Source organism: Phalangium opilio, unplaced genomic scaffold (assembly GCF_054372755.1).
Source record: "Phalangium opilio isolate 3A_F unplaced genomic scaffold, DU_Popi_V2 ptg000048l_1, whole genome shotgun sequence".
Lineage (NCBI taxonomy): Eukaryota > Metazoa > Arthropoda > Arachnida > Opiliones > Phalangiidae > Phalangium > Phalangium opilio.
Window position 1 is genome coordinate 555,946 of NW_028324170.1, and position 12,211 is coordinate 568,156.

The window sequence follows — 12,211 nt, forward strand, 5'->3', positions numbered from 1 at the left end:
TTCAGTTTCCTTCATGAAAAGAGAGGGATATTTAAAAAGGGCGCGACTTTTGAATTACACGTGGCCTAAGAATCTTATAAATAAAGTTAAATTATTGAAATAAATTAGGCGTGGACGAAACGTGGTAGTATTTTATTGATAAAAATATTAATTAGGACAAAGATTTCAATAAATCATTGTGACTCAGGGAACACATGGGTCCATCTGAATCGCACATACAACAACAATAATACGTCTTATTTTTACTTCCTGGGCATAATTTCTCATCAACCTTGCAATCTGAATTAGATAAACAGGCAACTGCCCTTGGGAAATCCTTCGGGACCTTTTCAGGGCAACCCGTCAACTTTGGACAGATTTTAGCTTCAAAATAAATCAAGTATTACGCAACATTATTGCGAACTGAACTTGTCAGAACGTACCATTTGCTTCACAAACATCCTTGATCGTTTTGGTTTCAACATCTTTGTAGATTTTTTGAGGTGGATAATCGCAAAGATTGAAAGTGGATTTTTCGTGGCTTAGGCGGATCTGGGATACGAGTAACAGTGCAAATGCTGTTAAAACTAACTTCAACATGACGACGTGTCTATTCGAGCTATTAACTTAATGTGAATTTAAAGCGTAGTTTGACAGTCATTGGTTTAGTTTCGCACTTTGAACAGACTAACTCAGCATCAGCATCTTTGTAGTTCCACGAAATAGATCTTTGATCAGAACCATGGAATTTTAATGGTTTTATTATAATATTATATGTAGGTATATTTAGTAAATGCGACTGAACAGATGACATTAGTTATATTGTAGAGATAAACAGGGTCTCGACTTGTAACCACTAACCCAACTTCATTACGTCATAGCTTAAGTTTAACCATACTTTTAGGTAAATCCCTTGATGGTGTGATAGCCCTATTTATAATCTATCCAACGATACTAAATACCTATACCCAAGCCAATTAGGCCTCGAGTTAACAGGATTTTAATTTAAAATATTGAACGCTTCAGTGTCCTGGACACCAACTTTTTGACGTCACAACTAAATTCTAACACCATTTACGACGCAAACCCTTCTGACAATTATTATAGACCTAATTTTCCTCCATCCAAAGGCACCAAATACTTGGACCTACATTAATCAGGGCTCGAGGTACAAGCTTAAAATTAAAATTCGAGTAACGAATGTTGTTGACAAATTTTTCATAATTAACATTATATAACAGCATATATATATATTCAAAGGACATAATTTTTCTCTTAATTTAATCTATATAATTAGCCTAGAATAAAGTTAACGTCGAAAAAGAACGCAAAGGTCGTATTTTTAATGAAAGAAAATTAATGTAATGGTATGAACAACCACATTTTTCAATTATATATAGTTTTTTTTTCTGGTATGTCTTCACATAATTAGACACTTCCCTTTTTAAATGAAAAATATCTCCACCAACTAGGGATGTAATGAAATTGTTCGTATGTTCAGTTGTAACTCGAAATTTCGTTACTATCTTTAAAACAATGGATTGAAAACCCTAAAGAGTCATCTTATTCAACTTGTAATTTCGTCACATAGAATATAACAATGTGTTTACGAAAAAACCGAGACATTTTGAAGACAAGTGCGCAATAGTAAAGGGCATCTTAACCCAGTTAAATTGCAGGTAAGGGTATTAAATATTTTAAAAAACTTGATCATAAAATTGCTGATTTTCTAAGTGCTATTGGATTGGAACCTTTGACATTTGGGCAAATTTTGAGAAATAACTTGTATTCTTTTTAAGTCACTTATAGCAACACAGAAATCCTTGCTTACTTATTAGAGAGTTATTTACTTATATTTGTGTAGATGTTACCATTAAAATTCTATCACGAAAGGACATACCAATCACGCGATGTCGTAAATTGCATTTTGAATGTATAATTACTTTTATAGAAAAACAGGTTTTTCATTATATCAAAGGCAAATAGAAATAAGAGAAAGTGAGCTTTCAATATAGATTCTTTGGTCCGTTAGATTTTGTAGCTCGTGCAAACCTGGCTGGTAACGTAACATTTTCGGTTTGCCCAGGTACGCGAGTTTTAACACCATTAGAATACCGTGGGGGAGGGGGGTTTCGTGGCTCAAAGCCTCAGGGGTTACTCTCTCCCTACTGTTATTTCACTTTCTGTTAATTTTATTTGCTTTTGTATTGAGACCTAGGGGGTTTTGAAATTTCATCATTAAGTGCTTTAATAATTTTACGACTGGTTTTCATTGTCGCGATGATGTGGTTCTGGTCAGCAATAGGATGACGCGGACCAAGGAAACCCTATTGATTGCTACCCTTTCAATTGCCGTGGCTGTTTTCGCTATTGTCACGGTTGTCAACGGAGACTATGGTGTCTTTGGATACTTAGACGGGGAATTCGATATGCGTAAGTTAAAAGTTTAACCAAGAACCCACGGTATAAGACATTCCCTGAGAACCTAAGAAGCGTCTTAGTCTACTCTATAGACCATTTCATTAAGTCAAACCAAAAGAGTAGCAAACATTACCTTCTTAGGGTTTTTTCCCCATCAATATTTGCTACCATATCCATGACCATAACATACAAATATATATTTGCAGGAATATGTCCTGGATATGCCAAACCGGATTTTTGCGAGAAAAAACGTGATTTGCTATGGATTTTAAAACGAAGAAATAAGGTTTGGGGTCACAGATGCAGAAAAAACTTGCAAGGAATTCACGACAATAAGAACATCACGGCGATATGCGGGGCTGTCATTAAAGGTATGTAGCATAATCTGTATTTTCTTTTTTTTTAATTTCTGGTATATCAAGGTCACTGAGTCATTTCAAAGATATGATTGTTTAAAGGTAGGTTCGCGGAGAGTGGTGGGAAGTAAATGAAATTAATGTACACCTCCAAAGCGTCGCAAAAATTGACACTTTTTTTGTCTGGTCCTGACCTAACGAAATTAAATAATTACGATACCAATTTTAGGGTCCGAGAAAATGGGACTTTGTCAAGAATTCAACCAGACTAAGCAGGACCCTCTTTGCAGAAGAACTTGCAGAGCATTATTCAATTCACTTTCGGGGGCTTGCACAATCGGCAATAAAAAACGTGAAAGGTGCGTTTGCTACATACATAAAATTAAAACAGAGGCAACGTAATCTTCAAATACAATAAACCATTTATAAATATTAATAAGCTTAACTCTAATTATACCGTAACATTATTGTCAATTATTAATCAAATAAATCTGTCAAAGAAATAAATTATGCACACAAATTCCAAAAAGGGTAATTACAGGATCTAAGTACAGTGGGATGGGAAATAAATTTGGAGTAGAAAATGTAACTTCTATATGACCGATTTTGCCACAACGGACATCGTTTCGAGTTATGATTATAGTGTTTTAAGGATGCCCCCTTAAATTTAAATAAGAAACTAATAGACAATACTAATTTAATTAAGGGGTCATCCCTAAAACACTCGTATCATAACTTGTTTAGGGTGTCCCTTAGGGTAAAAGGTCATAGAAATTCCATTTTCGACTCAAAATTTATTGATTGCCCATAGAACCCAATGGTCATCGGTCCTAAAATAACCTTTTTTGGGAACACTCTGTATATTATTATACTTGAAGGGTTAGTAGTGTATAAATATAAAAATTTTGGACTGACACACTTTTACAAATCTAATGTAAAAAAGATGAAAGCATTTAATGTTACTTTCCATTTCCTTTTAAATAAACTGCAAACTCTCGAATTTTAATTATTTTAAATTAAGTTTTCATTAATAAAGTCGTTTACGAAGCCTTTGGACAAATAATTCCGGATAAAGGCCACGATTGACCTATGACTCGAAACACTGTGATCTAATATTAGAAACTTGGTTAAATATCCTATTGAGGTTCTAAGGAAACCTATTTCCCGTGAATTTCAATGACCTATTGACCTCTTAAGCCAAGAAATAGTTATTTATAAACAGGTCTAGTCTTACAATTTGCAAAATAACGTTTTAAAACATATTTATCGTAAAGTGATGGAACATTCAATCTTACAATGGTCTAAAATTCATAACATTTTCAATAGTAAACTCAAAATACCCTGATATTCTACGTCCATTTTAAATACCCCGACATTTCCAGGTTATCCCTGACCTGTAACACCACTTTTTGAGGTAAGCAAATCACAAATAGTTAAAAAAACCTACCGAAAACGAGTTACTTCCTTTTCCCTTTCAATTCCGGAAGTACGGGGAAAGCCTCGAGACCCGCAGACACGTGTTATTGTTCTTATTTTACCAGCCAATATATTGAATTAAATTATCCTAAAGTACTTATCAAGGCGTCAATTTCTTAATATTTCTTTAACCTTCTAAAGCTGACGTCGTGGACTTAACGCGAACCAATTTACAAATCAAATTATTCAATAGGTCCCTATTGAAATAATGACCCTGTTATTCCGAAACGTTTCCTGTCTTCGAGGTTTTGACCGTGTAATTATGCGACTACAACTATGATAAATAGATGCTCTTGAATGTAAGGACGGTTAGTTTGAACTTGGAAATCATCATATTGGTACATCTCTCCAAGCCCGAGTTAGATACCGTTCGAAGCGAATTAATGTTCTACATAGTCTAGTTCAAAATATTCAGTGTATTTAAATTAAAAAAGAATGAAGTATTTTAAAAGTATCTGTATTTTCCTCAGTCTATTAGCAATTCTACCAACACTTATATATTGTGATTATGGTGTTTTTGGATACTTAGACGGGGAATTTGACTTGAGTAAGTAATATCTTCGATTGACTATAGTGGGTTAGAAAGCCTGAATGATTGTTTTTATTGAATTTGAACGTTGCAAGAAAGGGTTTAGATTAAAAAAACGACAACAACACCGTGCAGATATTTCATAGGGGATTGACCCATAGACAACTTAGTGTCTATATAGACAAGAAACTATTGCCGGTTTCCAGTCCAAAACCGTTTAGCTAACCTAACTCCTACTATTTTATGATCGTTATAGGAGTTTGTCCCGGTTACGCTAGAGCCGACTTTTGTGATAAAAAACGTGACCTATTATGGATGTTAAAACAACGTGGACAATTATGGGGTCTCCGATGTCGCAAATCACTGCGTTCAGTAAAAGAACGCGTTTGCGGTGGAGTTCTAAGAAGTAAGAAAACCCTTCCAAATGTTCATACTATCTTCTTAACCAATTACAACCACGCAGACTCTAATGAAATATGCTACGGAGAAAACGTGACCACATTGGTCCCTAATTGCAGAAGAGCTTGCCGGGCACTATTCCCTTCTCTCAACGGAGATTGCACCATGGGTAATAAACCACGTGAACGTTGTATCTGTTACATCCACAAAATTAAAACAACAGCAACGTGAAAGTGGCCGAACAAGTCGAGTCAAGCCACTCAAGAACTATACTCTTATCAGTTCGTACCAAATCTTAAATAATAAATCTGGTCAAAATTAATGTATCATTTTGTTGTTTCGCTTACATTAAACTATATTAATTTCAAATTGGGTTATGTTTTTTATTAACATCGTATTTATAATCTAATTGATCGAATCTAACTCATTAAGAAATGGAGTAAAAACCACCGGAGTTTCATTAATGGCCGGAAATGAGCAATATTTTCTTTACATATTTAACTTCCGGTGTTGGAGGTTTTTAAGGAAGTCTTCCGCTAACTAACTAACACCCCAATTATTTGCAACCTTCAGTTTCAAGTCAAGTACAAATAGAAAACTAACATAATTGATACCAAGTGGACGCGGAACTTGGACGAAGTTTGCGTAGTTTCCATAAATAACCTAACAACAATAAGTACTTCCGAATAGAATATTATTTCCGCCAATCAAATCAATCGTAGAAGGAATCAAACAATTGGAGGGTGCATGAAGGGGGCAGAAATATATTACGGAATATTAACGTGTTTTCATGATTGCAAAACGCCTATCAAAGAAGTGATATCTAGTTTATTAGGGAGAAGGTATTCCTTGAACAAATGGGAAGCGTCACACTTATAACAACTCTTACATTACTTATATTGATACGAATTATACGCGCGTATTTGTTCTTGAACCAAATTGTTTCCGTCCTTGATTTCTAACCCCCTTCCGGGCGCGAAATGATTTCATTCCGAAGCAAGTAACTTTCTACAACTATTGGTTTTATTCTTAGCTTTCCTATTGTAACAAAATGGCACGTCAAAATGTCTTAGTTTTATTTGGGCTCGGATTATTATTCTCCATATACGAAATTAAGGCTCAAATTACGGATTTGTGTTCATCACCCGAGTTTGACGCCATCACCAGGACAAACGATGGGAACACATACGTATTTAAAGGTAAGAAAAAGTATTTGAGGGTGTAGTAGCTTTTATTTTTGGCCACAATTCAAACAAACAGTAAATTACTCGAAAAGTGGGTCCAAAAGTGAGATACACTAAGTCCTTAAAACAAAAATGACCTATAGCCCTATCCTCTACCTTTACTTATTGATATCTCCACTTCCGAGTGTTATAACTCTGGTTCTATAAGAGATACAGGAAAATCCTTCGAGTATGTTATAGCCCCACTTACGATACTAAATACTTGGGGTTAAAACAATCAGGGCTCGAGTAATTAAATAAATTACGCATAATAATACCATTCACTCCATCCCAATCCTTCGCTTTGTATTCTATAAGAGATACAGGAAACTCCTTTGAGCATTTTACTACCCTATTCAAAGATGTCTCAACATTAGGTAATGTTTTCAGGTATGTACTACTGGCGGGTTGTACACGAAGGTATTGCACCCGGCTACCCTCGTCTTATTGGTAGAGATTGGCCTGGTTTGCCTTCGAACATAGACGCGGCTTTAACATGGCGAGACGGCAAAACATTCTTTTTCAAAGTCAGTTTCATGACTTAAAATGTTACAGGTCAAAATATAATTAAGCTATCATCTCTTAGGGCGATTCTTATTGGAGATTCAAAGGTCGCGTTCCAGTACGAGGCTACCCAAAGAAAATAAGTGTTGGGTTCGCTGGAATCCCAGATAATATTGACGCGGCACTGTTATGGAGTGGCAATGCGGCTACCTATTTCTTTAAAGGGGACCAATACTCGAAGTTTGATACTCAGAACTCAAGAAAAAATGTCCCAATTGATTATCCTAAGAACATAAGCTTATGGGCTGGAGTACCGCCTAATCTAAACGCAGCGTTTCAATGGGAAAACAGTAAGTCATACTTCTTCAAAGGGGACAAGTACTATGGATTCGATGATAGAAATTTCAAAGTAAGAAACAAAGCTTTCGAGAACCCATTCTTGTAGGTTTATCGTAAACATAAATATATTTTTATAAATGCTAATGAAGGTTCAACATCTTGATGACCTACCCTATCCCAGGGAAACAGCTATTTGGTGGTTTGGTTGCAAACCACAAACTACAACTAAACCTACTACGAAAGAAGAATTATCTACTGCAGCGGTTACTGAGCTTCTGATCACCACGACGGAATGGCCAAGCTTAACCACGGACAATACGGACATGGTTCGCGATGACCCAAATTTAAACACGGATGTGCCAAGTCAACCAGATGAAACTACACACTCAGTTACCACCAGTAAATCGGACTTGGTCATAAAAACAACTGATTCACGATCTCTAACCAATATTGATAGTACAGCCATAACTGAGGTTGACCAAGTCTCAACTGAACCTGAGATTCAAACTGACCCAACAACTGTACTAAATGAAACTAAGGTTCAAACTGACCTAACAACTGTACTAAAAGAAACTAAGGTTAAAACTGACCCAACAACTGAACTAAAAGATACTGAGGTTAAAACTGACCCAACAACTGAACTAGAAGAAACTGAGGTTCAAACTGACCCAGCAATTGAACTAAAAGAAACTCAGGTTCAAACTGACCCAGCAACTGAACTAAAAGAAACTCAGGTTCAAACTGACCCAGCAACTGAACTAAAAGAAACTCAGGTTCAAACTGACCCAATAACTGAACTAAAAGAAACTGAGGCTAAAACTGACCCAACAAATGAACTAAAACACAATCAGGTTCAAACTGATCCAACAAGGAAATTAATTCCGACAGACGCAAAAGAACTTGACATAAGCACGCCTGGACTTGTCTCAACCACACCAATGCAGAAACAAAAGCAAGAAAAACTTAAATTTTACACAGAAAGGTCACGTGATTATAGCACAATGACATATGATGTGCGGCATAGCACCATTAATGAAGATCCCGAAGCTGAAGCTCATATTAGTAGGGTGGGAAAAAATGGCTGCGAAATTTTACGAAGGGGTAACATTATAATTATTCTGGGTTTATTCGCCATTTTCCTTTCGTTTATGAGTTAATTGGTTTAACACTAAAACTTCATGTGTATCCATAATATATTTAAGTTAATTTTTTCCGAAAAATTCTGACTGCCTTGATGTATTTATAAATTTATATTCCATGCAAATACGTTTTTTTCACATTTTCAACAAATGTTACACTTGTGTAATTAAATTAAAAGTTAGTACTTACCAATTTTGTTTTTATTGTTTAAAAAATCATCTTTAAGCCTTGGCTGATGACATTATCACTTTCAATTTTTGTAGTCTGATTTTTTTGGCAAGTTGAAGCTTTAAATTCGATACGGTTCGCTGACTTAAATGTTCCAAATATGTTTATCACGAATTATGCTTGTTAATTAGGCCTATAATTGCTTAAATTAAAATTGGATATAAATCCTTCACCAAAAACATTTTTGAAAATACCGGCTAAGTTCAACAAAGGACAGAGAGGCTGTTGCAGACGACTCATTGCAGTGCTGCCAGAAATCATAAGATTGAGAAAGTTTCTCGACTTATTTCTGGCCCCAATTTTGAGTTAGCTTTACAGTCCAATTGCCTAAATCTTTGAATTGGTTCTTGGAATCTTGTTTCTTCTATGCTTCTATCAGTTTTCTTTGTCACTTTCATTTTGAGCTTGGCTCTCGCTCGCAATGGACAGCGGCCATTCTCTCTCTTCTAATAGAATCATGGAACGACGTTTCGAGAAATATTGTAAGTAATCCAATTTAATATAAGTAATTACTGAACGGAATTAAAATAACATGATAGTATTTAATAGCTTAAATACGCTAGTGTACGATTAAACTAGTATTTAATTATATAGTATTAGATTTAATGGCTATTTTAACGTTTAAGAAACGCGAGGTCGAGGTTGCCGGTATGAGTTAGTTAAGCGTCTTTGTTTAAAATGATGATTCGATGACGAGTCTGAGCGTCTATCGTTTTGTTGGTTTAATTTGGTCAGTTCTTGACCAGTTATTCCTAATTTACGTTAGATATGATGTCTATGAGGCATTTGTCTGATTAAACTGTATGAAACTTAACCCTAACTCTTAGGTTAAATGTGAAAATATAAAATCCAGCTTAAAAAAAATTCATTTAGGATATTTTTGGTCTCGTTTTAGGCGCGCTAAGCCTAAAAACATTACCCACGTGGTCGCCTGGAAAACATTATGATAAAAATGTAAATATTTCTACTGTAATTTTTTTGTCTAATTTTAACTAAACATCAAAATGATGATTAGTTATCCAGATCCTATTAATTATGGTGGACAAATTTATTTCTGACAATTTATAATTAAAAATCTATATTAGATTTAGTTTATAAATTGTTTTAAATTAAGTTGGTTTAATTTGGTTTTAAGGTCACGCGGCGCCTCGGACAGAAAAGTGCGCTGAATGCGGCTACGAAATTCCCGGCGCCATCGAGAAACTTTTAAAAGCTACGACCATTGATTCTAGCTTCTAAAGGGCTGGATTACAGGAGGACGCCACAAATATATTCGAGTGCGAACCTGTACTTATTTTTCCAAAACATTTCACCGCACAACAGCCCGGTATAGGGACTTGGCAGTCTACGTCATGCAACCTCACTCTAGCTAGAAAGTATACCAAGAGGGGGGTCAGAAGAGGGGCTGAAATAGCTTCCACTCTGCAAAAAAGAATGGCGGGGTGGGGGTGGAAATACCCCCAAATTGCTAAGTCCCTGTTCGATGTTTATGGCAAAATTGAACTTCCGTCTTATGTATCAGGTATGAATTTTAAATCACTTAATTATTAAAAACTACTAGTTCAGAAATGTGATGAATATTTCAATTAGTCAGACTTGAGTCTCTGATTAAAATTCGTGAATTGATAAAAAATTAACTGAAGTTTTAGAAAAATATGGGGTTTTAAATTAATCCGTTTGGTCTTTGAAATTGTAATTAAATAGTGTTTTCCTTTTTATTATTGTAGATTTAAAGCAGTTTTTAATAAAAATGAACCTGTGGCAAAACTAATAATCAAGGTAAATTTTATCATAATTATTTTTGAGTTAGGCCTTGGTTAGGCTTAATGTGAGGCCTTGGTTTTGGTTAGGCTTAATGTGATGAATATTTCAATTAGTCAGACTTGAGTCTCTGATTTTAAATTCGTGAATTGATAAAAGTTATTCTGAAGATATTTAAAAATTGGTCTAAAATCTCTTAAATTAATTACTTAAAGATTAAAAGCTATAATTAAAATTTTCAGCTGTAAATCAATGCCAAGGCCTAGAAGTTCATTAATAGGGACTTGGCCAGTACTACGTCATGCAACATGGCGCTGGGGGCGGAGTCTGTAAAGCCAGAATTGCCAAGTCCCTATTCAAAAAATAGGTAAGGCCACTTTAATTGACATTATATGAACTCTAATTGCAAGAATATCATTGATGATAAGCTTCAGTCCCTTAATTAAATATAATGATGCAATCTTTTGCAATTATCTGAGTTTTAAATCAATTTAAACCTATTTTTTTAATGCACTATTTAATCTTACCTAAATGTCTATTTTCCCTTTCTCCATTTTGTAGGCGTGGCTTAGCCCTGATTGGTTAAAAAAAATGTTGGCGAGACTTTGGCGGCCATTTTGGCCAACATAAGGTAATTATTGTAATTTAATTAAAATTAAAATTAGTGTTAATTTAAAATCAATGATGATTAATTGAAACCTAAGCGTTTTATCTGAATGGAAATCCTACCTTAAGTTTTCAATTGTTGACAATAGAATTTCTTCATCTGAGATTAAAATTAATTAACCATAATTAGATTTAATTTAATTGGCATTAAGTTAATGTTCTCATTTGTCTTTTATCTTAAATTCTAGTGTTGTTTCAAAGCTGTGCTCTGATTGGTTGAACCTCAGCTACATTTTTCCAGCTAAGGTAATATTTATTTCGGACTTAATTATGATTAAATTTAATTTAAATGTTTAAGTTAAAGCAGTGATGATTAAGGGAACCTTATAGGGGTTTAACTGAATGGGAATCCTACCTTAAGTTTTCATTTGTTGACAATAGAATTTCTTCATCTGAGCTTAGTTAATTATTTTAATTGCGATTAATTAAGTTTAATTTAATTCAATTAAAATTAAACGTAATTAATTTTTAAATTGCTAACTTTTAGGTTGTGGGCTGTAATTTACACAAATTGGCGGCTGATTCTGATAGGTGAGAATTTAAATAATATTAAGGATTTATTTTAATCTTAGTTAATTAATTTTGACATTAACTTAAATGATGAGCATTGGCTAGAGTCCTGAAAAATGAAATTAATTTCATTCTATGTAGTTAACATCTCGTTAAAACCTGACTTAATTTAATTCAAATTAATTTGTCTTTATCTTAAATTAAAATGTTACTAATTTATATTAAATATTATTATTTAGATTAAATGACAGTTACTTTGATACCAATCTGAATCAAGTTAAAAAAAAAGTGAGTTTAGTTTAATTAAGTAATTAATATCTTTCCCTAATAATAAATAAGCCTATTAAATTAATTTCAAAATGATGATATACTTTAACTGACACCTCTTAAGACGTTAATTCCAAATGCGTCATTACCCATAATCTGACTTAAAAAACCCTTAAATACCTTTTAAATTAATCTTATAGATTACCTTTGAGTTAATATTAATTTTCATTTAAATTTGTAGGTAGAATAACCCAAAAACTTCAAATGAAGCTTCACTTTGATAGAGGCTTCTGATTGGGTACGTTAATCCAATGTTTTTCAACTTATTTGGGAGTGGGTTTTAATTTTCTATGATGAAATCTTATCTGACACCTCTTCTGACGTGTAAAATTGATGTGTTTTTATTTATTATC

The 12,211-nt window shown here is 34.0% G+C and overlaps 3 protein-coding genes across 6 annotated transcripts; 2 read left to right on the plus strand and 1 right to left on the minus strand.

Moving 5' to 3' along the window:
* Positions 1-104: 104 nt before the first annotated feature.
* Positions 105-8,811, minus strand: LOC149673455 (uncharacterized). 4 transcript variants are annotated; one of them, XR_016366859.1, is made up of 4 exons: positions 8,556-8,811; positions 607-707; positions 423-531; positions 105-363 (listed from the first exon to the last, which is right to left on the minus strand). XR_016366859.1 is itself a non-coding variant. In XM_089839022.1 (3 exons), exons 2-3 carry the CDS (start codon positions 577-579, stop codon positions 152-154), a joined length of 369 nt encoding a protein of 122 aa, XP_089695148.1. In that variant the 5' UTR covers positions 580-707; positions 8,556-8,811; the 3' UTR covers positions 105-151. The 4 variants fall into 4 exon arrangements, 2 of the variants coding, with proteins under 2 accessions (XP_089695148.1, XP_089695149.1); XR_016366858.1 differs by lacking the exon at positions 607-707; XM_089839022.1 differs by having other exon boundaries at positions 423-707.
* On the plus strand, positions 1,468-5,039 carry LOC149673456 (uncharacterized). The gene is made up of 5 exons (XM_089839984.1): positions 1,468-1,658; positions 2,279-2,412; positions 2,607-2,771; positions 2,986-3,115; positions 5,018-5,039. The coding sequence occupies exons 2-5, from the start codon at positions 2,286-2,288 to the stop codon at positions 5,037-5,039; spliced, it is 444 nt and encodes a 147-aa protein (XP_089696110.1). The 5' UTR covers positions 1,468-1,658; positions 2,279-2,285.
* On the plus strand, positions 6,141-8,558 carry LOC149673457 (uncharacterized). Its single transcript, XM_089839010.1, has 4 exons — positions 6,141-6,359; positions 6,774-6,910; positions 6,970-7,296; positions 7,376-8,558. Exons 1-4 carry the CDS (start codon positions 6,212-6,214, stop codon positions 8,381-8,383), a joined length of 1,620 nt encoding a protein of 539 aa, XP_089695136.1. The 5' UTR covers positions 6,141-6,211; the 3' UTR covers positions 8,384-8,558.
* Positions 8,812-12,211: the final 3,400 nt, after the last annotated feature.

Coding starts and splice junctions, on each gene's coding strand:
- LOC149673457 (XM_089839010.1), top strand. CDS start 6,212: ATGGCACGTCAAAATGTCTTAGTTTTATTTGGGCTCGGATTATTATTC. Junction 6,911..6,969: donor GCAAAACATTCTTTTTCAAA/GTCAGTTTCATG, acceptor ATCATCTCTTAG/GGCGATTCTTATTGGAGATT. Junction 7,297..7,375: donor TCGATGATAGAAATTTCAAA/GTAAGAAACAAA, acceptor ATGCTAATGAAG/GTTCAACATCTTGATGACCT.
- LOC149673456 (XM_089839984.1), top strand. CDS start 2,286: ATGACGCGGACCAAGGAAACCCTATTGATTGCTACCCTTTCAATTGCC. Junction 2,772..2,985: donor ATGCGGGGCTGTCATTAAAG/GTATGTAGCATA, acceptor TACCAATTTTAG/GGTCCGAGAAAATGGGACTT. Junction 3,116..5,017: donor GGCAATAAAAAACGTGAAAG/GTGCGTTTGCTA, acceptor TGATCGTTATAG/GAGTTTGTCCCGGTTACGCT.
- LOC149673455 (XM_089839022.1), bottom strand. CDS start 579: ATGTTGAAGTTAGTTTTAACAGCATTTGCACTGTTACTCGTATCCCAG. Junction 364..422: donor GGATGTTTGTGAAGCAAATG/GTACGTTCTGAC, acceptor TTTATTTTGAAG/CTAAAATCTGTCCAAAGTTG.